At 38.7% G+C, this 26,012-nt stretch overlaps 1 protein-coding gene across 2 annotated transcripts in view; it reads right to left on the bottom strand.

The window, feature by feature from the left end:
• The window catches only part of LOC127471879 (3'-5' RNA helicase YTHDC2), a 47,286-nt gene that overhangs the window by 16,540 nt on the left and 4,734 nt on the right, over positions 1–26,012 (bottom strand). For both annotated transcript variants that reach the window (XM_051789315.1, XM_051789314.1), the window contains exons 5-25: positions 25,712–25,878; positions 22,894–22,996; positions 22,213–22,369; positions 20,327–20,434; positions 18,462–18,610; positions 17,949–18,084; positions 17,440–17,566; positions 17,071–17,136; positions 8,863–9,041; positions 8,600–8,696; positions 8,432–8,519; positions 8,259–8,339; positions 7,308–7,390; positions 6,200–6,305; positions 5,946–6,065; positions 5,305–5,577; positions 4,670–4,796; positions 3,466–3,671; positions 2,847–3,042; positions 1,598–1,707; positions 27–316 (exon numbers count right to left, since the gene is read on the bottom strand). In XM_051789315.1, coding sequence (XP_051645275.1) covers positions 27–316; positions 1,598–1,707; positions 2,847–3,042; positions 3,466–3,671; positions 4,670–4,796; positions 5,305–5,577; positions 5,946–6,065; positions 6,200–6,305; positions 7,308–7,390; positions 8,259–8,339; positions 8,432–8,519; positions 8,600–8,696; positions 8,863–9,041; positions 17,071–17,136; positions 17,440–17,566; positions 17,949–18,084; positions 18,462–18,610; positions 20,327–20,434; positions 22,213–22,369; positions 22,894–22,996; positions 25,712–25,878 — 2,969 coding nt within the window. The remainder of the gene's footprint in view (positions 1–26; positions 317–1,597; positions 1,708–2,846; positions 3,043–3,465; positions 3,672–4,669; positions 4,797–5,304; positions 5,578–5,945; positions 6,066–6,199; positions 6,306–7,307; positions 7,391–8,258; positions 8,340–8,431; positions 8,520–8,599; positions 8,697–8,862; positions 9,042–17,070; positions 17,137–17,439; positions 17,567–17,948; positions 18,085–18,461; positions 18,611–20,326; positions 20,435–22,212; positions 22,370–22,893; positions 22,997–25,711; positions 25,879–26,012) is intronic.

Below are 26,012 nucleotides of genomic sequence, written 5' to 3'. Positions count from 1 at the left end.
GTCTCTAGATCATCTCAACAGCTTACTTTTCAGCACTAGAGGAGTCAGAGAATTCAGTTTCTGCTGCACTTTTTCTGCTGTTGCCTGACCTCCGTGTAGATGCTAAAGGAAGTTCTTCAGAAGCCACAGGTCTTGGTCTCTGACCAATTCCTGATGGTTGCTGCAAACCTGCAGACTGTTCTTCAGCAGTTAAAACAGCTACAATTGTTCTTACAGTTGCTTCATCAGCCTGAGACCACGACTTTGAAGGAGCTCTCATATGACGCAGAAATAAGCTATGCCACTTCTGTCTAAGTTGCAACAGCAAATCAGCAGCCTGTAAGGAATTTAAATTCTGTTAAAGACTAACTAAAATTAGATGAAATAGGAAAAGGGTACCCTAAGTGTTTCCTATCAGGCAGCAGCTGGCATTCTGTCAGACTGAGAAGCAAGACTAAGGTCCCAGAGAGGGGGAAAAACCCCCACATTTAAACTAAGCTGTTACCTTTTCTTTCGCCAGGTGTATGATAATTTTTAAAACATTTCACATAGCTCTGCACATAATTTAAAATTGTGTTGTAAACACACTGCATTTTTTATTTTTCACTTTAAAAATTAATCTTTTTTTTTTAAAAAAACCCCAATATTTTCATGTCTTATGCCTTTTCTATCAGTCAGTCTGTATTCCTGCACTCTTCAGTCATACCTTATGGAAAAGAGCTCTGAGTTACTCTACCTCCTACCACAGGCACTTCTCAGTGACCTGAAAACTTCTATCTTCAAAGGCTGAGGTTTTTTGATTCTTTTTCTATAATCTCACAACAATTTTCTTTCAGCAATTCCAGTTTCAGGTGCTCCGTTTTGATCCAACTTTAGTCATCCTCTGAGAAGGAAATATACAATATGCTATTGGGACTGTTCTTCCAACTCCCGCTCAGATTTTGGCTAACCCAGCTTATACTAAGGTCTAATGTGTGCTGGGAGCACCACACAGGCAATACAGAGCAGAAAGGGCCATTATACAGCCACTACCACCTGCAGCTTGCTCATCCCTGTAGCCATTATCTTTTGTCTGGTATCTTCTTTAGAATCTGCTAACTTATGGAAATGGACCAAACTGCCAAGCTGGAAAGTATAACACATCAGCTTACCCAAAGCACTTTTGAAGCAGATCTAACAGCAGCTGGACTGCTGAGTCTTTCCTGCTTCCCAGTGTGATACAGGGGACACCCACATCATGACAGAGGAAGAAGGATGAGCACTCTCATTGCTGGCTAGGTAACTAATAATTTTTATTCTTTTTTGCTCATAGGTGCAAGAATTGAGAGTTATGGGTTGTAAGTTAGGAAACCTTACAACTTGGATGTTGAATACATGAATTCACAAAATAGACTAGTCTGGGCAAAAGGGGGTTGAGCCTCTGTTGATCTATTTCTTAACCAACTTATGAAATAAAGGCTAACTCACAGAGTACATTGTCATGTAAATTCAAGAGACTCAAAGGGACCATTCTTACAGAAAATTCTTTTTTACTCAGATGTTTCACAAATCTTTTTAGGATGATTTAACATAAATATCCTTCTATGTGTAACCAACATGGAAATGACACATTACTTACTTCAGGGTCCAGTCTGAGATGGAGCCATTCATCTAGCTTCAGTAGTGATAAATTAGCAGTTGTTTTGTCCTCCATCTCACTGTCACTGCTTTCATTAGATACCCCACCCCCTGAATTAAATACAAAAGATGCATTAACACCTCTATATTATTTACATTTACATACAGAAATTTGAACACTACCGTATTAGCAGCAACAATTTTCTTCCTAAATTTTATTTTTAAATGTAAATATTTGTAAACACACTTTTTAAATTCTGCAAATACACCTCAGTGGAAGTCTTTGCTTCAGTTAGCAGAACAGAAGCAGCCAGACCTGCCGAGGGCCCAAGTCAGTAAACACCTGTATTGATGTGACAGGACTCACTCATGTACCTTCATCAATATTAACAAGCCACTATCAAACTTTTGCCTGAAGTTGTTCATAAAACCAACACACTGCTCTATGCTTTATTTCCTAGTAAAACAGCATATTTAAAGACCCATTAGGGGAAAAAAAATTACATATGCACATGGCTATTTTGGATTCCTTTTTTTTTTTTCCCAAAGTGCAATTTAATCATCATTAACACTATTTTAAGAGTAACAGTTTAAGAGTAAGACAAGAAAGCTTCAAAAATATCTTGGACTCTTACTTTGATTCAAACTAGTATTTCTATAGAACTGACAGCAGGATACTGACAGCTTCTGACAGAACTGACAGCTTCTACTCCTACAGCATTCCACTTAAACATGAAAAAAGAAAATTTTGATACATTCTTTATTGCTTCTAGTTAATAGTATGGCTAACTGTCATTAAAAGTTATCAGTAGAAAATATTCTTTAAAATGCATGTGTCAGCTGGAAGCAATATGACTATTTGCCATATTGACTGTAGCTAAATTATTGTTTGAATAATTTGGTTCAAAAAATCAAATAAACTAGGCTGAAGAAAAAAAGACATACATACTACACTTCTCAGCATTAGTACTGTCATTAGACATTTTGTTTGCATTTTTTATTTCTTTACAAACTATACTGTAACTTCTGAGACTATAGAACTAAGTGTAATTTATAGATATGAATGTACAAGGATTCATAAAGCAGAGACATTTATTACAGAGACTACAAACTATTCTTGAAGAGCTACAGGAACCATAGCTCTGTTGTTTTAAGAATTAGCCAATATATGAGGAAAATATACATGAAAAATAAGCCTTCCACACCACCTACTAGTATATCCCATACTCCAAATCCAGGTTCCGGTATACCTCGAAAGGATGAAGATGTCTGCAAAGCATTACTTGGTAATCTAGCTGGTCCACAGAAGAGTGCCACAGTGACAGGTGTTACCACAGAACAGCACCTGATGTTCGCTATCCTGTGAGCTCTCGTCATTTCGTCATATATAAGCCAGTCTGTTGGGAGTGCCTGAACAGCTGCAGTTTGGCCATTTGCTGGGGGAATCTGTGCAAGAGCAAATAAGGCTAGGCTATTTCATCCTCTGTTTAATTAATAAATTTTAACGTAATGCTTATTTTATATATGTAGAATAAATGCATATTTATATACACACACAAATAAAAAAAGCACAAGGAAATTCAACCAGACTACCGAACTATCTTAAACACTTTGAAACAAAATATTTTGCTATAAAAAAGCATCTCAAAAAAAAAAGAAAAGGTTTTCAGAGTAGAACTTTTTCCTGCTGTTATGAGCACACACTGTTACATCTTGAAAACACTTTTATAACTTGCTTTTTCTTTTTAACATTTTGTTGTGTTCCATTTGGAAGAACTAACTGAAATATTGGAAAAATCAACCAACTCCACTTCTTCATTCTATAGGCTGCCAGAAAACAGTATTTTCTAAAAAGTTAAGTGATTTTACCTTTTTATACTGAGTTTGACTAAGCACAGAGGTAGGATGCAATCGCACTTTCTTCTCCTTTGGTCCAGTCAAAACCAGGCTTTCTCTGTCTACATGCACAAGATTGGGATACATCCCAGCCACTAGGGCAGCTTTAACTACAGCCCAGTTTTCAGAGTTAGTATTAACATCTCTGATATCAGCTCCTCCTCTGGTTCTAACAAAACCTGAAGAAAGAAGACATAAAAATTGTGTTATACTTGCTTGTACTTAAGATCTATTTCTTTGCTTCTCAAAAGGAATTGGAAAAAAAAAGTGAAATAAACTACAAATTAGTTGTATTTTTCATGACTACTAACCTTAACCAAGAAGAAACCATTACACTGAAATCCTCCCTGGGAAGAGTTTTTATACTTGCATACAATATAATTACTGCTTATAATACTAACACCAAGACATTCCTATTGTGGTTTAAAGTTAGTTTACTCGTAGCATATCAGAACTTAATTGTGCAGGTTTAAGTCTAATTGTAACTTCCTGATAGCTTAGCATGAGGGGGCCCTGCTCAAAATCTGGTGTAGGTGAACTTTAAATGAACTCTGTTGGCATGAACAACTAAGCAGGGGAGGAAAGAAGAGATACTTTCAGATAAGGGTTGAGACCCTAGAGGGGCCCAAGGTTGGCCCAGGCTGGAAGATAAGAGCAGTTAATGGCCTGATGATGTGGACATGGAGAAAGAAACCAATGAGGTGTTAGAAGATCCCAGACCATAAATTGGACCAAGAGGAGTGTGTGAGGCACATGCAGGGCACGTGAAGATTATATGCACAGACTGTAAGGGTATAAAGGCCCAGTGATTTCTTTGTTCAGGGTCCCTCTCTGGGGTCATCCAGCTAGAGCTGAAATTAACTGACTCTGCCTCAGAACCTGGGGTCTGAACTGTTTTTTAACAAATTCCTATGGAAACAATTTACTAGAACAGAAAAATCCAAGGAAACATATCTCACACTGAAAGCCAGTGGCATGCTGAACAACCAGGGTGCTTTCAGCTAGATCAGCTGTTCCCCAGCCACACTTTCTCACTCTAGCACCTCCACCATGCCCAGCATGGATGCATACTGTTTCAAATTAAGGAAGGAAAAATCACACAAGTGAACACTATTTTTGTTACAATTTGTATAAACTTGACTCTAAAACTACATTACAACTTTTTCCAAGCTATTACCTGAGGCCCTAAGCTGGCCAAGCAACTGCGTTCTCATTCCTACAATGATTTCCATTGTGGCTTGAGACAGGAAGTTCTTTTCACAGAAGGCTCTCTCCCAGCCATCACTGCGTGCTTTCTGCCAAGCCTGTAAAAGATAATTTTTGAACATTTGCCTATTAATTTGATTATGTAAAATTAAAAAAATGCATTTAAAAAAAAAAGAATACATTTACATCAATAAAATGAGGGTACAAACCACTTTGAAAGAAAGAAAATGTAGCAAACCAGATTTTTTTTTTTCTGGTTAAATACTATATTCTCTTTACCCATTCCCTAACCTAATGACCAATATGTTATTATTATATTATTATAAAGGTTATTATGTTAAGATCATTATTTTAAGTTATCCGTGTAGCAGGATATAAAGGGGCACCCTGCTGTAACATTCAGAATTTAACCCAGTTAGCAAATATCACCAAAAGACGAGACAAAAAGTGTTCTGTCACTAAATTATGAGTCCAATATACAGTAAAGCCACTAGGCAAAAATAAAAAATTTCTTGTCTAAGGACTTAATCATAGTCTACCATTCTATATCCAACTTGATTGGTACATCATTTACTTCAATGTGTGATTACTGAAATGAGGCAATACCTGGAAAGCCCTGAGAAGCACCATATGGTCACTAAATGTTCCTGCAGTAAAACGTTTCCTGCAGAGCATGGCTGCACGCTTCTGAGAGGCCAGTGCAGGAAGGACAAAGGGGTCTCGGTAGGCAAGAGCACAGGCAATGGTAAGAACAGGATCCAGGCACTTCAAAGCTACGGCACACAACACCATTTTACCAAGGTGTGGCTCTACCGGCAGTTCAGTGAGATGATAACCAAGTTCAGTGAGATCTTCCCAAGGGTCCATGGCATCTATAGCCTGATTAAAAAAAAATAAAAAATGAGGGCGAAGGGAAAAGGGCAAAGTGAACAAAAGCAGAAAGGATACGAATATTGGACATTACCCAGACTTGCTCCCAAACACTAAAAAGGCAAGTCAAACTAATAACTAATAGTTCAAGACCAGATCTTAAAGCACACTCTTCCCTTAACATGGAAAAATACATCCACACATGTAAAATGAAAACAGACAACAAACAGAAATTCAAAGCATCTTTAAGTAACTGAACAATAGTCTCTGTATAAATAAAAGTCAGTAAGATACATTACCACAAATGATAGTAAGATATGTTACACCACAAATACAGATCATACACAATTCCCACTTAAATCTATTCCTCTACTGACCTTGAGCATTTGCAGAGCATTTCTCACAATTAAAGCTGGTGGAGGATCAGGAGCTTTCATGAGAAAGTCAACAATTGAACAATTAATTGGAGCCAGAAGTTTTGTGTGCAAACAAAGCTCCTGTAAGTTAAAAAGCAGAAAAATATTGTTAAAGTTTGGGAAAACCAAAACAAATACATGCTTTTTTGCAATTAATAGCATGGTTTGATGATAATACGTTTTTTAAAAGTCACAATTTTTAACTGAACATGCACCTGAAGTGGCATTCTTAGAAGTTCTGGAGTCTGAAATTCCAACATATTCTGAAATCGGAGCCTGCTGAAGAGACGAAAACAGACTCCAGGTTGACAGCGACCAGCCCTGGAAAATAAAATACGGGAGGGTGTGAAATTAGAATTTCTTTTCTAAAAAAAAAACCCAATCGACCAAAAAAAACAACCCACACAAACTTAGGATGCAAATGTAGAAGAATGTCTGACAGAAAGATAATTTTGTGGTTAAGAGCAAGTCCCACACAAAAAGTTAACAGTTTTCCAGCACATTAATTATTTTTGGTAGTATGGAAATTTATTATTAGACTTTTAACCCTACACTGAAAAATCTGGAAAAACAAAAGGGCTATCTAAATAAAGGGATGGGGATGTTTTGCCAATTCAAGATCAATCTAAATCTCATCCATCCTTTGCCATAAGGAAAGTAAGTTGTAAACTTCATTTCTTCCTCTTCACAGCCCCCTAATATTTAGATGGTACTCTAGGAGCAAAAGATAAAATGAAGACCAAATAGCTTGTGAGTGAAGGGACAGAGACAGCAAATGCTCACATTCACACTCAAATCCCTGTAGGTTAATGCCAATATCACGTCACAAAATATGGGTATCTGTTGCTACATATGTAACTTCTCAGCCTTCACCCACAGTGTTGGAAAGAACATGTTCGAGGCCTCCAAAGTCATGAATAGTTTGGAGACAGTGAATAAGGAATTACTGCTCAATGTTTCTTCTAACAAAGATGCCAGGACATCAACTAAAAACTAGCAGTAGGCAGTCCTTTGCCCACAGATAAGCTGTGAAACACCTTATTGGACACTGTGGCTGCTGCTGCTACATGGGAGAAAGAGGAAGAAGAATAAGTTCATGGGGGAACAACAACCTAGATCCAATACAAGTTCTGGGATATTCTCGAGTGTCACTCTTCTACAACTTAGGAAATGCAGAGCATGAGCATTGGCCATTGTCCAACATTGTACTGGACTAGGTTAGAAACATTACCCAGTGTGGCTGCTATTATGTTTGTACTTTATTCTTACCAGCCAGGACATCAGATATATGCAAAATAAAAGTCAGTATAAAGCATTTATTACCTGCCTTTTCTCTGGATAGCACTGGCTTTTGAAATCCACACCATCTTTAGCATTGTAACACAACTTAGTGCATCAAAAGACTTCTATAAAAGCAAAGCAGGGAACATAAAACCAAGATTTAATGAGTACTTGAAATAAAAGTTAGTAATGATTTATCAACAGAAGTTCTTTAAAAAAATTAAAAAATAACTATTAAAACATCAGCAGTTTCTGGCACAAAGGTATGTTCTGAATATTTAGTTTCAAAATTTTTTTTTACCTCCTTCACAGTATCTTTGTGCTACAGAGTTTTCTAAATGGAAGTTTTCTAGTCAATAGGTAATTGTAAGTCAATAAAAGACACGGATTGCATTTTAAGTTATCAGAAACCAAGAAAAAATATGTTATTACAGTGATTAATGTTTTTCTCTTTGTCCCACTTGGAAATTACACCCTTATTTTCTTACATTTGATGCAAAATTACAGAAAAATTGTGTTACTGCGAGAACTTCAGAAATTTTCATATCCCCTATGAAATGTAATTTTAAAAGCAATACAGGAGGTCTTAAACTACCTCATTATGATATCTCACTTTTCCTTACAAGTGATTTAGGAATGGGCATTCAATACATCAAACAATGCTTAAAAGCTTAATGGATTAGATTTGGACAAAGGGAACTTCCGGTGCTCTCTAAGTCTCAGGAAGATGCCAGTCTCAACTGATAGACTTGTTTTTTAAAAAAAAATCAAACAGAAATACTGTTTAAAAAAAAGATATATCACCATAACAACTTACAATAATTTTTACAGGGCTTTTTAAACAGTTACTATTTACAGTATTTGTCATAAAACAAATAAACATCAAAACTTCTCAGTTACCTTTATTGCTTGACATGCACTAGCTGGAAGCCTACTATAAAAAAAACAGTTCTCCAAAGTTTACTTCCCAAAGAAATTTTAGGCCGATCATACCTCTTTCACCTTCCCTGAGTCAATAACAAATACAACATCATTGACTGTTATGCTGGTTTCTGCAATGTTTGTAGAAAGAATCTGCAATTATAACAAGAAACAACCAAAACTATAGTTAAAAGCAAACACAAAATAGATCAATATAATACCTGAGGAAGTCCTCTGACACTTACTATTTTGCGGACACCAGAAGGTGGACTTTTAAGCACTTTCTTCTGATCCAAAGTCTGCATATTTGAATGAAGCATGAAAACCTGGTACCTAATCCAAGACAAAGAGGACATTTTAAATATCTTTAAAGAAGAAATATAAACCTCAGTCACAGAGACTAGGGGCTTTACCTGTGAGCGTTATCAGCAAATCTCCTGTCATCATAAAGAATACGGTCCCTCAGGCTCACTATCTCATCGTATCCAGGAAGAAATATTAAAATTGCTCCTAAAAAAGAAGTAGGTTTACAGAGTTAAACAGAAAGTTCACTTTCAGTATATGCCAGTACTAGCACTTGGAAGGTTTTACCTATTTGGTATTTCTGAAAAAAAGGTAGGATTTATCAAAAGCTGAATCCACAGTAACTTACTGGGACTGTGTGTGTAATACTTACCAGCCTCACAACTATGACAGATGTTATAAAGTAAGTGCATAATCAGGTCCAGATCCACTTTTTCATCATCAGAACTGTGATGATAAGCTGTCAATAGCTCTCTGTCCTCTGCACTAAGGTCACTACCACTTGTTTGGACCAGGGAACTTTCATCCAAATTTCCAAATCCTGCTGAAGCACTAAAACAGATACACAGACCAGAGTCGAGGCTGTTTGCTTTAGGTTTGCATTCAACCACAAAATCAAAATTAGATCAAGACCAGCAAGACTACTTTTTTTGAAGTTAAATTTTGAAATGTAGCAGAACAGCTCCTCCAAAATAATATTGCTGTTCACTGATGTGTTAACCCAGCAAGCATGCAACTTGATTTTTAGCATTTACTGTAATTTTTTTACGCTTCATTGAAACAAAACCACAAGCAAAGATGTCAGAACTCAAGGTAGAAAGACACCACTTATTGATCTGTTAAAAATACTTAAAAGAAGCATATTTTCCAAACATTTTCTCCCCATAAGCAGGTACTACCTTGACAGAAACTACACTAAGAGGAGTTCTAATAAGAGGTCTCTACAAAATGGTAAAAAAACTATGATAACTGTAAGTTTATCAAAAAACAACTCTTGAATGGCCTAGTGTACATGTTATTCCTATAAAGTTTCTTTAACATGGCTATTTGTACCAACAATGTATAGATAAAAATATACAACAGATTTGTTTTCAAAATAAGCATCTGAAATTAAAATGGTACATGGAAGAATCAGGATCTCTGGCTATTTATTTATTACAATCACATCCTGCCTAGATATATAATCGTGATAGGAACGTCCTCATCAAAATGATAAAAGCTAATAATATAAAAGAAGTCCTATGTGGGGAATCTTGGCTGGACCGAGACCCCTGATACAGAACGAAAAGCTGACTGAGAATGGAGGTCTTGGTCCTGACAACATGTTGATGCACTCTGAGGAGAAAAACATCAGGAGAAAGCTGTCCCGTGAGAACAAGGACACTGTCCCATGAGAACAAGGACTTATTTTGAACAGAGTGGCTGAGAAAAATATAAACATTAAAGGAAAACAAGAACAGATGTGCAAAGATGTTGTGAAAAAGCAGAACTAAGAAAGTCCACTTATTAGCTGTAAGAATTGACCTATCTGTGTAATATACGTATGCCTAAAGAGCTGTATTTAAAGAGCTGTAAAATGCAGCTCCAGGTTGCTGTTGCTTCCTTTTCTTTCCAAGAAACTGTCTTGCTGGATATTTTGTGTCGCGGTCCGTTCCAACAGCGACATGTGGTGACCCCGACGTGGTACTGCATCTACGTGGATACTGTATGGCAGAGAAAGCCATACGGGCGGCGAGGAAGTTTCCATGGGAACGGAGCTCGGTGAAGCATGAGAGCAACGGAGAAGTTGCCTAGTCTGGCCTTAGATGCAGACACCTGGACAGGTGAGCCACCAAGGAACAAGGGGACAACTCTTAGCAAAACAGGAATCTAGTGTTGTATCTATGTGGAAGTCTATCCTGTTTAAACGGAGAAGAAGTTAAAAGAACTGGCTTTGCGAAAGATGTTGCTTTGGTGCAAGAGCCAGGGATATGAAGCGGACACTGTTACTGCTTTTACTGTCTCTACTTGAAAAAAAATTAGTGAAAAACAATTTGGTGATTGTTATATGAAACAGTAAAAGACATTAAAGCAGACTGGAAGCCTGTGAGTGAAGTGCCTTTTGCCCACATCCCTGCACGCTCCCCGCCTCCCCCTCCTGCACCTCCTCAACGCAAGTGCAGCTGGTGCTTGGAAGGCAGGTGAAGCTCTTGAGAACTTGTTTCTAGTCACCAGAGGGGCAGACCATAAGTGCAAACAAAAAGCATATGTTTATCGTCTGGAAGGTTCTGTTTTGGCCGCTGCGGCTGATGGTTTTGTCTGGAAGGACATAAGAATGCTATTAGATGCCATCATACAGAGAAATCATTCCAAAGAGGAGTCGGGCGGAGCCGAGAAGCGGGACCAGGGGTCATGGAGCGGGGTCGGGGGCAGCCGAGCAGCCCCGCCAAGATGAACGCAGTACTAGCAACTCAGCAGTACATGTCCAAGACGATCGGGGACAGCGGCTATGGCGTGGAAGTGCTGCTGATGGACCAGGAGACGACCTTACGAACGCTGTGACTGGTTTCCACCTTAAGAAGCTTCCTGCTTCTCGTCTGAGCGGTGCCGCGGAGCTGCGCAGCCATGTCGGGTCTGCCCGCTCCAAGTGCCTGCAGAATGGCGCCGGGTTGGGTCCCCGCAGGCAGCGATGGCAGCGCCCACGGCTCTGGGTGCCAGTGCAGCGGGCAGCGGTGGCAGCGGCTCCATGCGTGATCACGGTGCCGTGCCCGGCCCCAGCCGGCGCACTGCCGAGATCGTTGTGGTTGTGGCGGCCCCGATCGGAGCGGTGTGCCCACACGTGTGCGCCAGCAGCTCCCCAGGTAGCGGAGGGTGGGAGGCACTTTATCCCCACACTGCTGACAGCCGTGGTCTCAAGTGGTGTGACGGGGTGGCCGTCCCCCTTCTTCGCTGATTCTATCCTCACAGAGAGTGTTTCCCCTGCTAACCCTCCTCTCCCTGGAGCGGCGGGTTGATGGCGGTAGCAACGGCTTCGGGGGGTGCAGTCAGGGGAGGGGGGGCCATCTGTCTTTTCTCCTGGTTACACCAACCCCCTCCCCCCCTCTGAAACGTGTGTATTTGCAGCTGTTTCTCCCCCTCCTATGTTTTGTCTTTTCTTAGCAGACTACATGACTAGGTTGCTAGCTCCTTCTGTTGATTTTCTCCAGGTGAACCAGGCCTCTCCTCCCCCTCCTTCGTCCTCTGGCAGTGTGGGGGGGGGGGGGGGGAACGAGTGTTCAAGAGAAAGGGGTGACACGGGGGGGGGGGGCAAAAGATAGAAAAAGGGGAAAAAGGGAAAGACAACTTAAAACTGACAATGCCCCAACTTATAAATCAAATAAGATTGCACTGTTTTTACAGTAATAGGTGTTATGCATGTTACGGGCATCCCTCATTCTCCCACAAACTAAAATATTGTTGAGCATGATCATGGCACTCTCAAACGTTTTCTTCAAAAACAGAAAGAGAGACTGACGAAAAAATCCCCTGAAGCAAGATTAAGAACAAGGCAACATACGTGCTTAGCTTTTTGCATATTGCAGAAGGTTGTCACCGAGGCCAAGGTGCAGGTAGAAAATTTGCAGACGGGACAATGAGACAAAGGGGGTAGTCCTGCCCCCTGCAGAAGTAGTTCTATTGCCCTATGACAGAGTATCATTGCTCTATAAGAAAGGTTGAAGATTTCCAAGATAATATCTCGTCTTTTCTTGTTATATTTGTCTTTTGCATGAAGAGTTATGCAGGATTTGCAGATTGCTGTTGGCAGCTATGCCATAAATTCCCTTTGAATTATGAAACTGATAAGAAGTGCACAGCCAATGACTACTTGAAATGTGTGTGTGAGTGACGAGTGTCTGAGGTGGCCACCTACAGTGTGACTGGAAAAAGACTGTGTGAAAGAGAAAAGCTACGTGAATGTGTAGACTTAAAAATACTTTCCGTCGGTGTCGAGATTTTAAGAAGATGTTAAGACTGAGGTTAAATAAGAGATTCTTACAAAAAATTGGTATTTTTCAGTCTTGTATGAAATTTGTGGAGGTTGAATCTTAGGTGGAGCCTTTCCACTCACTGGTGTTGTTCCTTTTTCATGTGTCATGCTGCCCATGGGTGGGCTGTGCAGGAGGCCATGAGTTTTGGAGCAAGTAGAAACCATAGGCCAGCAAGCATCACTGCGGGCTGCAGAGTTGGCAGAGCCCAAAGCGAGGTACACAACCATACGTCAAGGTACCCGGGAACCATTCTTGCAATTCGTAAAAAAGCTGCAAGAAGCTGTAGAGAAACAGATTTTTGACACTCAATTACAGAAGCTACTGGTTACACAACTAGCCAAAGACAATGCCAATACAGGCTGTCAAAAAGTAATAGAGGTACTGCCGGGAGAACCTACCCTTGATGCAATAATACAAGCTTGTGCCAAGGTGGGACCCTTAGACCATCAAATAACTGCATTTGCATCTGCTATGGCAGTAGTGAGAGTCATTTGAGCTTTTCCGTGTTTTCCGAGGTTTGAATCAGGGGTTGTCGATGTTGCTGCCTTGCCTGGTTAGCCTGTTGCAGGGGGGCCCTGCAGACTATCAAGGCCATCCTGCGTGCCTTGCAGCGTTGTGGATGGTGTGTCTCCAGGTCTCCTGGCTGGAGGCCAGAGCAGACCAGTCATGTTGATCAGTGTGGCCAGAGCTGAAGTGTTGTTTTAAAGAGTCCTTATTGCTCACATAATCTGACTAGTAGATGTTTAGGATTATACGAAGACAACATGAGTTAAGTCTCTTGTTATTCGGTTGTTCTAATAATACACTTGCAGGACCTTTTGTTCATGTTGCAGGCATTGATGTTAATTATACAAGGTAGATCTGTGCTATAGTTTTCACACCTCATCCACCACTGATAATTTCTAAAAGGGACACAAATAGCTCAACTTATACCTTCTGTGAGTTATGTTCCTCAAGCAGAGTTTCGTGAGTGTCGGGATGAGGAATTTGGTTCTACTGATGCACCACAAGTCTTTTGGTCACTGCTGATTTCTGCGTAGCATCCACAACTGACCTATACTCTCTGCGACACTCAAAGCTTGCTGTCAGTTGTCCAGGTGAACGAACTTCTGTAGTCACGCCAGGGGTTGTGAGACTAGGAGGTACTGCTCAGAGTTTTTGGTTTTTTTAGACCATACAGTGCTCATTACTGATCCTGAAGGTCAAATTGCTGCTGTCAGGCCATATGTCACTGTGGCATTTTTAACCCTGTCAGAACGAGATGCTCTATCTCAGTGGGGAGTAACGATTGTTAACTAAGCTCACTATATTGCAAGGTGTGACACAACTCACCATTGCTTTAAATTACCTTACAATTATCCTGTGTGAGTTAAGCAGAGGCTCCTACCTACAGAACAGCTGTTGGCTCTGCAACAGCTTGTTAAAGAGCAGCTTGATGCTAATCACATTGAACCATCTCAGAATCCTTTGACTACCCCTGTCTTTGTGAGGAAAAAAAAAATCTGTGAAATGAAGACTGCTGCATGATCTCAGAAAAATTAATGCAATCATAGTTACCGTGTGAGCATTACAGCTTGGTTTACTGCTTCCTTAAGAATAACTCATTGTTATTATTAATTTGACAGGTTGTTTTTTCACAATCCAGTTGGAACCCAGTGATAGAGAAAATATTTGCATTTTCAGTTCCATCTATTAGTCATGCAGAACCCTACGAGCGTTATCCATAGAAAACCCTCTCCCAAGGAATGAAAAATTCTTCTATAATTTGTCAGTGGTTTATGATTCCAACATTATCTCCTGTACTAATGCAATTTTCTCACTGTCTTTTACTGTCATTATATAGATGATATTTCTGCTGGCTGTGGCCACTAAGGATCAGCTGGGTGTGTGTTGGACGCTGAAACCACAAAGCGTCTACAATTCTTTGGCCTAGTAGTTGCTCCTGACACAGTGCAGCGACAGGAATCCCAGAAATATTTAGGGTTCAAGTACACAGAAAGCAGTCATTCCTCAACCAGTTCAATTGGATATTAATGTTAAAACTCTTACTGACATACAGTAGCTATTAAGGTCTTTAGATTAAATTAAATCATACTTGAAATTGCCAAACACCCAGCTGGCACCTCTATTTGACCTGCTCAATTCTCAGGAACCGAGGGAACTGACTGAGAGAACTGACTAACAGAGCAGTTTGAACCATCCAGCAAGTAGAGCAAGCTTTACATTCTAAATTTGTTTCACGAATTGATCATCGTCAAATTGTCTAATTTTTCATTTTTGCATATCACAGTGTTCCTTTTAGAGTATTAGTACAGTGATCTGACCATTAATCTAATCCACGGCACATTGTGGAGTGGCTATTTTTGCCTTGTTGGGCTCAAAAACTGCTTCTGGATTATTTGAGCTCATAGCTCAAATCATCATTAAGGCTAAAGAAAGGTGTGTACTGAGAGTACACACAGAGTGTACTGGTACAAATCCAGCTCGCATTGCTGTACCTGTACAATCTCATTACTTTGAGTGATGTCTGAAAAACATATATGAAGTACAAGCTGCTTCAGCTAGGTTCCACGACCAAACCTCCATGGTTTGTAGGTATGGGATATGGAGGAAAAGGTCAAGTAATTGGAGCAGACGGAACGTTCTTTAACACTTGCAGTTTAACAGCATGGGTATCGGTATCCTTGAAGCAGTGTCTGTACTGATGATGTCCAGTGGATTTGTCTACCAATAATGACAAAGTTGTTGCTTCTGTTTGTCTTAGTTAAAACATCTTTCTGTGGAAAAAAATGACCCTAGTTACCTGTTCAACACTTGAGTCTCAAGGCTTGTATTACTTCTTTGTAATTCTGTATCTTAAGCCATAACTGGTGTTAAAAGGTTGCAAAAAAGTAAATCCCCAAATGCTTTTTCTCATACTAATGACCTTGCAGAATGAAATGTGAATCTTTTTCCTTAAGAAACAAAAAGCCCCTAGATGGTCTTACAGTCTTTACAGACAACTTGAGGAAGACAGGTAAAGCTGCGGTACTGTGGAAATAGAATTTGGATGGCAGCATCAACTTATTCATCAAGCAAGTTCTCCTCAAATTGTGGAACATCGAGCTGTAACTCTTGCTTTTCAGTTATTTCCTTATCAGCCTTTAAATGTTATTACTGATTCTGTATATGTTGTTAATTTGTTACAGCGACTTGATCAGGCGGTGTTATATTGTCCATTTCCAGGTCTTATTTTTCAAGCGTTGTTTGTACTCTAAAGAACTCCTTTGCAGAGGCTTGTTCCAGTAGGTTTGCTATGCTTCGATCCAGCGCAGCTTCATAGTTTTTCACCTCTTTTAGAATTTCGGGAAAAGCACGCTGTGCTTGGCCAAAAGCCTCCTCCAAACTGATGATCTTGTGGTCCCTGTGGAAGCTGAGGACAGAGCACAGCATGCAGAAGGCTTCAGACGTTGATTTGGCTTGATTCATTCTATTGCTCGCTCGGTTGTTGCCTCTTATCCAGATTGTCGTAGTGCCTGTACCCCTGTCTATTTCAGTACCAACCCTCAAGGTCCTACAGCTTTACAGATTTGGCAATCGGATGACACTCATGTCAATGAAATTGGTAATCTGGAGCATGTCCGTGTGTCCATTGACATGTCTTCCCATGTGGTGGTTACTAATGCACATACTAAACAAAAAGGTCATGGTGTCATTGAATACTTCCATCGTGCTTTTGCTGCATTTTTGAGCGCCCACTTAGGTGCGGACAAACAATGAGCTGCCTTGTGTCTGTAAATCTCTCCAAGTTTTCTTTGCCTTGTGGAAGGTCACTCACGTTACGACTATTTCACATTCCCCTACAGGACAGGCTATCGTGGAGAAGATGTATGGTGCCCTGAAGCAATTGCTTCAAATAACGGACAGGAGGAATTGTGGAGAATCTCGGCTGGACCGAGACCCCTGATACAGAACGAAAAGCTGACTGAAAATGGAAGCCTTGGTCCTGACAACATGTTGATGCACTCTGAGAAGAGGAGAAAAACATCAGGAGAAAGCTGTCCCGTGAGAACAAGGACTTATTTTGAACAGAGTGGCTGAGAAAAATATAAACATTAAAGGAAAACAAGAACAGATGTGCAAAGATGTTGTGAGAAAGCAGAACTAGGAAAGTCCACCTATTAGCTGTCGGAATTATGGTTTGTGTATTCGAATTGACCTACCTGTGTAATATACGTATGCCTAAAGAGCTGTATTTAAAGAGCTGTAAACTGCAGCTCCAGGCTGCTGCTGCTTCCTTTTCTTTCCAAGAAACTGTCTTGCTGGATATTTTGTGTCGCGGTCCGTTCCAACAGCGACAGTCCTACATCTCTATAACTATATTTATCCTAGGAGTTGTGCAAACATAATCACTATGACACTTTTTTAAAAAAAAAACGAACAAGTTTTAGAAACATTCCTATTCCCAAATAAATCTTGCTATTTAGGTCAAATTTTAAGGCATAAAAAGTTAAAAACTGTTCTGATTAAAAGGTAAAACACAAATTTCCCTTACCACGTTACACAACTTTTTCTGCAAAGCACTTATAGTTTACCTGTAGGATTCCAACAGGTCAACAACCTCTGTCTGTCCAAAGCGCTTAGCCCAGTCTACAGCCATCCTGAAAGATTTATATAAAAATCTTAATTAAATTTTTACTCCAAAAGAAAGATGCATAGCCTAAAATAAAGATTTTGTAATTAGGAATTCAATCTAGAATTTACAAAATACAATGTGATGAATAGAAGTTAGAAACTCTTTAGACTGTCAAAACCTATTACTGCTTACAGTAGTCAGATAACTTAGCAATTAGTTTAAATATTATAGAAATTTCTCTATATATATTTGTATATAATGACAATATACAAATTGATTTGTATATTGACAAATAAATCTGTATTTTGGTTTGTCTGTTTGTTTTTACCAGCCATTAGATGATCTGCAGTGGATACTTGCTCCCATACTGATCAGCTGTTCTACTTGATTCAAAAAGCCTCTCCCGGCAGCAATCATTAGTGCAGTCGCACTGGTTTCACTGTGTCTATAATCAACTGAGAAGTACAAAATAAATAAATAAATAAATCAGCAAACACAATAAAAACATTCTTATTTTTTCATCTAAATGTAGTATGAGTATGACTTATAAGACTTTTAAAAACCAGGCCAGAGAGATTTTTTGTCCTCCGTTCATCTCATCACTCAGTTCACATGAATTTAACACTACTTCAGATACACGGCTTAACATCTGTTAATATTCCAAAACAAGTACAACAAGTAAGGAAATAATTCATTAATTCTGCTAGTTCTATTCACTTTTTCAATAGGCATCAGAATTCAAAGCTAACAACATCTGAAACTAGAGATGGGATAGCTACAGAAATTCAAGTCGTTTTGTTATTGGTTTTTTCTTATGTAATAAGATGAGAAACTTACCGCTGAGATTTTCAGTTAAAATGAGGTGGAACACTTGAGCAAAGGAATCAATATCTTTATGCAACCAGATGTCAGAAAGACAAGAATCCATTTCTTTTATTAGCCACGGTTCAAGGCAATTCACATCTTTTTCAGTCTGAAGAGAAAATACAGTATTTAAAGATTAATGTCTTCCAAGAGTTGTCTTTATTCTCATACATTGCACACAAAAAAACTGAACAGTTAGTTTTCCAAATAACAATCAGAAACTCAGCATTCAGTACCGGTTAAAGCATTTATTGTACCACATGCAAGTATTTTAAGCAATGGAAGTTCAGCCATTTAATCTGAAGAAAAGTTATGTACAATCAATGTAATTGAAAAGCACACTTCAGTACTTTATGATAAACAAACAAACAAAAAAATCTTTAAAATACGTTACTATCCTTCCAGAAATTCTACAGGAGTAATCTCTTTAGAGAATAGTTTTTAATGCAGACTTAAACACACCTCCCAACAAAAGGAAAAGCTTACCAGTTGATTAAATACTGTATCACCGCCATCACCCAACAGATTATACTCTTCCGTTGCCCTTGGGACAGATTTTTGTCTCTGAGGTTCTAGTGTGCTATTATTTTCTTGAGCAGAACACCATTCAGTAAGAGAGCTTTGCTGCTTCTCTTCTAGAATGCATAAAGTATTTCCACAGGAAGTGTTACAGTCATCTTAATAATCTATTATTTTCAGTTACAAAAAATAGTCATAACAAATCACAAAGTTTAACCTATTTGATCTCTTATTTAATCTAGAACACTGTTACCAGTCCAATACAAATTCCATGATTAAGAGCACCTAAAGTGCACCATTGCAAACATCTGCTATACAGTAAGGTAAAAAATACCACCTGGGTGCTTAATGCCCTAAGCCTCCAGTATTCCAGCTTGCTGCATTCAAAAAAGCTTCCTAAGTAACTATCTTCTAACACAGTTCTCAGTGCAGATCTTTCTTCAGGAGTGAAATGTCAAAGAGAAGTGATACAATTCCTGCATATTACAACTAATTTTTGTGTACAAGTAGAAGAAAACAGTAGAAGACACCAGTGACTTAACTCAGCTTTTTCTATCCACAGTGATTAGAGCCGAACTCCATGATAAACATGTAGTTAGGATTGTATGTTACAGCTTTGAGGTTTATCTTTTTTTTTTTTTTTTTCCATTTTAAATACTCAGTAGGATCATTACTTTCAGCTGCCAGGAAAACTTTTCAAATAATATATCTACCTAACCAACTGAAAAAACCCCTCTCTTTAGTTCAAGTGTGTTACTGCTTCTGGGCTATATAAGTTAAATACACCTAAGTGTGAAGAATGCAGTGAAAAATATTAATAATAGAAACCACTTCCATGCAAAATGTACAAAATCCTGCCTTCTCTAATGGCTGCACTTTAATTTGGCTGTACTTTAATTTGCACCCCAAAGTGAGCATATAGTATCTTGTGGTTCTATAGTTTTCAAGTGGGCAAAGCCCACAGTTACATGTAATTCTACTCCATAATAACTACAAAAAAAATTAACATTTATCAACTGAAAGTGATAAGAAGTGCAATCACTGAAAGAAAGTGAAATTTTTTTTTAAATTACTGTCCTAGTTAGAACAGCTGGCCCCAGTTCATCACTGGATGGGTGTAACCCAAAACTGTGTGTTCTATAGCCTTCCATGCCATTTCCCAGAAACTGTTGTCAAGAGACTATTTGCACCCTCTGCCCAGAGCAGCCTGACTCATCAGGCTACAAACTAGGTGTTAAGAGGCCTGTGAGATAGAAGGGTGTTTTTGTCCTAACACCCATTAAGGAACCCCCCGCCCTGAGGGAGGTACTGAGCATTCCTGCCTGAACTGGAGAATATATAATCTTGGAGACTTGGGACTTTTTTAACCACTGGTGGGATCCAGAGGGAGACTGCAGATCACTGCTCTCAACCAGACTGCAACCACCACTCTCGACTGGACTGCAACAGCACTCTCACCAACAGGTTTTCCCCCTTTTCCTTTACTTTGGACTCAGGGGGCCCAAAGAGCACCACTCTGTTCATGCCCCAGGGTGCTGGGTTATACATTTGGGTTTCGTGGGTTAAAACCAATTGTTTGTCTGTATAATCGTACTTATTTTATTAAATTGTTATTCTGACTTATAATCTCTCTTTTGAGTTGAGTTCATTTTCCCCTGCTGGTTTAGCTTTAAAAAACCACAATCACAAACTACATCAACATTGTAAACACAGAGTTTCACAATACTTGCTGTCATCTAACTTGCTGTCATTTAATATTCTGACTAAAATTTTAATTTTCAATCAATCAATGAGACTCATCACCAGCCTTTTAGAATAAGAAGTCCACCAACCTTGCTGCTTCTCTTTTTTGTACTTTATCATCTCTTTGTTTGTATACCCAGTAGTTCGTAAAATGTCCTCCAAAAACATTTCTTTAACTTCAAAAGGTCTTCCTTGGACTGAAAGTATAAAAAATTCATGAAAGATTAGATATTCCCTAGCTTTAATTATCATATTAATTTTTTAAAATCATTTTTACAGACAAAAAAAAGTGAATTAAATATAATTAAGGCCTGATTTAAGGAATTATTACTTTCCTTGAAAAGTCTTGTAAGAGTCTCTTCATTTAAGTCTATTTTCATTAAATGATTGGGCCACAAAAAAAAACCAAACCACAATTCAAAAGGGAAATGCCAGTTGCATAGCTTGTTTCTCATTAATTCTTCTAAGTGTTGCAGTAAGAGATGTAAGACTGACAGTTATTTACTGCAATTTTAATCAAATGAGAAAAAGAAAACAGACATTTTTGTTTAGGGGTATTAGTATTCAACTACCTTCTTTCATAAGAAGTATATGAGGAGACAGACTCCTCTCAATGTCCTTAATTAGAGCAGCCAAATTTGGGTCTCTTTAACAAATACTTCCCAACAAATGAGACATTCCAATGGTTTTTATCTCCTAAGAATTTACTCTGATTTCTCTTTTAACATCACTGTTTTCTAGACCTTACTTGACCTTATTTATGGACATAAAATTCTGGTTTTATACAGGAAAAATTAATATCTCTACATTTTAAATTTCTGGTCCCTTAGCAGACATTTCCCACAGCTGAGTTTGTATCACCTAGGACTTTTCTATCCTTCAGAAAGAACAAGCTACAACTCACATATTTTTAGAAGCTGTTATGGAGGAAGTCTTCTAACATCAATCACAAACTCTACTACAGAACCCACAACTACAGCATGTTGGATTCTGTGGTCAGGATTTTGCCAGCTATACTGTTGAAAGAGAATCAAACCTTTTACATTACATTAACAAAGTATCTAAGCTCTATTGTTTTAATTTCTAAATTATCAAAAATGAAAAAAGCGCCTTTTCAATTGTGATTAGCCTGTGAAGTCCACTATCTGATAACAGTATAACCACTGCAGTAAAATGAAGACACCAGTCAAAATTTCCAAAATAAACCTACTGAGCTAAAAGCATAGGAAGCTGCCATAAGAGTAAACTGGAAAGCCACACACCAATTACAATGAGGTTTCTGCTCTCAGAAAAAAAAATTACCAAACACTAAAATCTGTGTCATTTCCAGATTCCTGCCTCCAACAAGCTGCAAGCTTCATTTTACTAGGTAGAATTTCCAAACTGAGAACTAAACACTTCTTTATGTAAATAAGAAAAATTAACTTTTTCTCAGGAATATCCACTAAAATTATCCAGTGATTTTTAGAGAAGACTCTAAATAAAGCAAGGCATTGTGTGATGAAAACACAAAATCCTCATTTGCCTATGACTGTATTTCTGAAAAGAGCAGGTACAGTTATCTGTCTTTTATCCAGTAACCAGTAGCAATCTCTGTTGAGGCCTGAAGAACTAAAATCTACTGGTACGTATTAATAGACACATAGACAATACTCTTACAGATCCTAGGGTCTATATTGCCACGGACATTAGCACTTTGAGAACCTTTTCCTCCCTTCTTAACTGAACATGGAGGGGGCCAGGACAATCCCGAATTTACAGAACCTCCAGTGATAAAAACACTTCCCTCTGTAGTAGGTGCAAACAGTTACGAAACAACAAACATGAGTAAACAAAGAAAAAGCACTGCTGTAACTCTCAGTGTATTCATCACACGGCTTTTGTCAGAATGGTATGGTACAGTTCGATAAGATCTATGAGTTTCAGGGTAGATATTCTCACTTATCTGAGAATAAGTGTTCACATAAATACTTACTGTGTATTACTGGACAACATCCAAAATACCTAATAAAGAGATTTGCATCTAGAGCTGCACTAGAAATAATGAGTTTTAAATTAGGCTGGGTTTGCAACACATCTCTCAGTTTTATTAACAAGAAGTCACTGAACCTATCCCTCTCATGTACTTCATCCTATAACGAAAAAGAAAGAAAAACAAAAATAACAGATGAACATCACAGATACAAGATTACAACTTTTCACAAATACAAACTTTTTAGAAAATTAAAATATGTAATTTGGTGGTACATTACATCAAAATGTGGCAGTCTAGTAAGGATCCGTAAGTAAGGATTTTTTTAGAAACTATCCAAAAGTAAAAAAATACTCCGAAAGGTTTTATAAAGATACCAGAGCAGACTGCAGTGTAATGTAAAAACCACATAGATCTTGATTTCAGAGATCAAAGTGAATGTCTGAAACTTCTCTAATTCTTGTGCTTGAATCTCACTCCCAAGATAATACTGGAAACCACAAATCCTACAAATCTTATTTTAACAATAAAAGCTCAGTAAATCTTTAAAGTTAAGTGAGATGCTAACCAAACAAAAACAACTTAAATATTCAGTAAATTAATGTAGAAAACTAGGATGTCACCTTGCAATTAACAAGTAATACATACTGCTCCCCCTCACATGAAATACAATAAAGTCCTTACCACAATAACATGTGTCACATTAGATAGGGTGCTGTCTCCTGCCATGAGCGTGCGAAGCAGGATGCCATTAGTGCAAAATGTCACCAGTGTCTTTGGAGAAACCCTATTGAACAGTTCATAAAGATACTTCAGTTTTTTGCACCACTTAAATGCTACTAGCTTTCCACTATTGAAAATTAAAGGATTGAACTGCTGTTTACCAGAAGTGGAATCACAGTTCTCTCACCAAAGAGTTCATGCATACTCGTTGTTTATAAACTATGCCTGTTCCCAAAGAGTTCTTAAGGACTCCTAGTGCTCATGCTCCAAAACTTCAGACAAGGGATTAATTGACATGGTGAGATTTAATCTTCCTCTAAATTAATAAGCAAGTGAAACAGAACCTTGAGAACCCCTACATGCTGTTTAATTTACTGGAAAATTCAGTGTGGACTGCTTTGGAAAAACAGGTTTCAATTCTTCAGCATATGCTTGGATATAGTCTTGATATTTGCCTACATGTGGTGGGTTGACCTTGGCTGGATTCCAGGTGCCCACCCAGGCTGCTCTATCGCTCTCCTCCTCAGCTGGACAGGGCAGAGTATACAACAAAAGGCTCATAGATCAAGATAAGGACAGGGAGAGATCACTCACAATTATCATCACAGGCAAAACAGACTTGACTTGGGGAACTTAGTTTACTACCAATTAAATCCATGTGGGAAAATAAGAAATAGAACCAAGTCTTACAACATCTTTCCTCACCCCTCCTTTCTTCCCAGGTTTAAATTCCTACTTTCTCTACCTCCTACCCCTCAGCAGTGCAGGGGGACAAGGACTCACTGGGAGGATTCCTCACAGTCTTCACAAACTACTCCAGCATGGCGTCCCTCCCATGGGGTGGTGTCCTTCAGGAACAGACTGCTCCTGCATGGGACCCCGACGGGTTCACAAGTCCAGCCAGCAAACATGCCCCAATGCAGACTGCCCTCTCCATGGGGCCACAGGTTCTGTCAGGAGCCTGCTCCAGCACAGCCCTCCCACAGGGTCACAGGGTCCTTCAGGCAACCACCTTCTCTGGTATGGGGTCCCCCACAGGCTACAAGGGAATTTCTCCTCTGGTGCCTGAAGCACCTGCTCCCCTTCCTTCTGCATTGACCTTGGCATCTGCAGACTTGTCTGTCTCACAATAATCACAACCCTCTCTTTGCACTGCTGTTACTGCTGTGCAGATTTGTTTCCCCCCTTCTTATATATGTTATCCCAGAGGCACAACCACTCAGCCTTAGCCAGTGGCTCCTCTTAGAGCCAGCTGGCACCAGCTCTATCAGATGTGGGAAGCTTCTTCTCACAGAAGCCACCTCTAGAGCCCATTCACTACCAAAACCTTGCCACACAAACCCAACACACTATAACTGACCGAGTCACAAAGAAGTCAGCTGAACTTTTTCAAATGCTTTCATTTTTCAGGAATTTAAAAATCTTAAAAGTACTACTACCTCTTGCAGAGTTAGCTGTGCAAGTGAAAACTGCAATTGTCACTACTTTCTCCAGTACTGCCACTTAAGTAGTGAAAACTTCCAGAAAAGAAGGAAGATATAAGCTCACTAGTTATTATATGTATATTTCTTCCCAAGTTTGGAATTCATCCCTCACTTCAAAAATCCTTTTACATATTAAATTCAAGGAACTCATACAAGATAGAAATGCTTTACTTTATCCATCTCCACTCCTTTCTTCTTCACTAGCCTTCTACAAATCAAGAATTCTGTGTTACTATAAACACTTCCACCCAATACCCTTTTTGGCAGGTGGAAACATTGTCATCTCTCCCTTTTGCTTTTTCTCCAGTGAACTTCTTGATTCGTCTTAAGCAGAGTTTTCTGCACCAGTTCCAGTAATTCTTCCATCTGACCTACACTTTATTCTTCTTCAGCAAGCATAATTCTTCCACACATTAGTCATCACCTTATTTGCAATTCATCTTTACTAGCTCTTTTAATCTCTTAATAGCCTTATGAGCTTTTGTATGATATTCAAATTCTTCTTTAACTTGGCTTTGCTGTTTAAGTGCATTCATTAGCTATGTATCTTTATCCATACAAGCAACACAACCAGCTATACTTTTTGCCATCTTCTTCTCACTCATATGCCATCTAATGTCCATTCCTGAAAATCCCACTATATACACAATTCAAAAACTTTGTCAACCACACACAATCTTCAGATTTACATCCATTTCTGCTCTGCTTTAGGATCAAATTCTTCAGGTCATCTAAAAATCTCTACTTTCATACCATTTAATGTTTGAAATAAAAAAGCTGAAACAGAGTAAATTTAACCCAAAATAAATTGGTAAATAATGCTCAACTTCATAATTCACTTTCCAATTTTGCTGTTGACCCTTTAACGTGCCCTATCAAGTCTCACCATGTAGCATTTGTTACAACATGCTGGTCTTCCTACCTATCTTCAAAGTTTGCAGAACTTTTGGATTGACAAATGTCAAAAGTAGGGAATAAAAAACAAAAGGGGGCAAGTGTAGACTTAATTTGAATATATGACAAGGATTTTCACACACATCCTCCCTAGAAGACATCAGGAGAAATCACTTGCAGTTCCATTCTATAAAACAACTTACTACATGAAGCTCTAAAATATCAGAAGAAAACTGTCCTTTTCACTCTTAAATATTCATTACCCAAAATAATATATCCTACCTACACTTTACCCATGGGGATTTTACTAGGCTGTATCCCGAATACACTGTAGTTTAAATCTACACAAGACTAAAGACACCAACACAAGATCAACTGACTTTAAAAAATATCATTATTACCTGCTTTCTAATCGGATCTGATAACCAATGGTCTGGCCAATCTTTTCTCTTCTTTCTGCTGCCACTCTTTCAGCCACAGCAAGTGCTGCCAAACGTCTTGGCTGAGTGCAAAATATACGACAGGGAGTTCCAGTTTTATAACAGTCATCAAGAATAAACTGAGGGATCTGTAAAGAAGTGGTTCAAATTTACGTTTTAGTTTGATAAAGTCATAGCTTTTTTACCACGGTGAGACAACTTAACTGCATCTTAATATTACATAGGTTGCAAAAGGCCTCACAAAAGGATTATCACTGCAAAA

Source organism: Manacus candei, unplaced genomic scaffold (genome assembly GCF_025592945.1).
Source record: "Manacus candei isolate 608988 ecotype Guabito, Panama unplaced genomic scaffold, ASM2559294v1 h1tg000027l, whole genome shotgun sequence".
Taxonomy (NCBI): Eukaryota; Metazoa; Chordata; class Aves; order Passeriformes; family Pipridae; genus Manacus; species Manacus candei.
The sequence above is the reverse complement of the archived record's forward strand: the minus strand, read 5'-3'. Positions and strand labels throughout refer to the sequence as shown.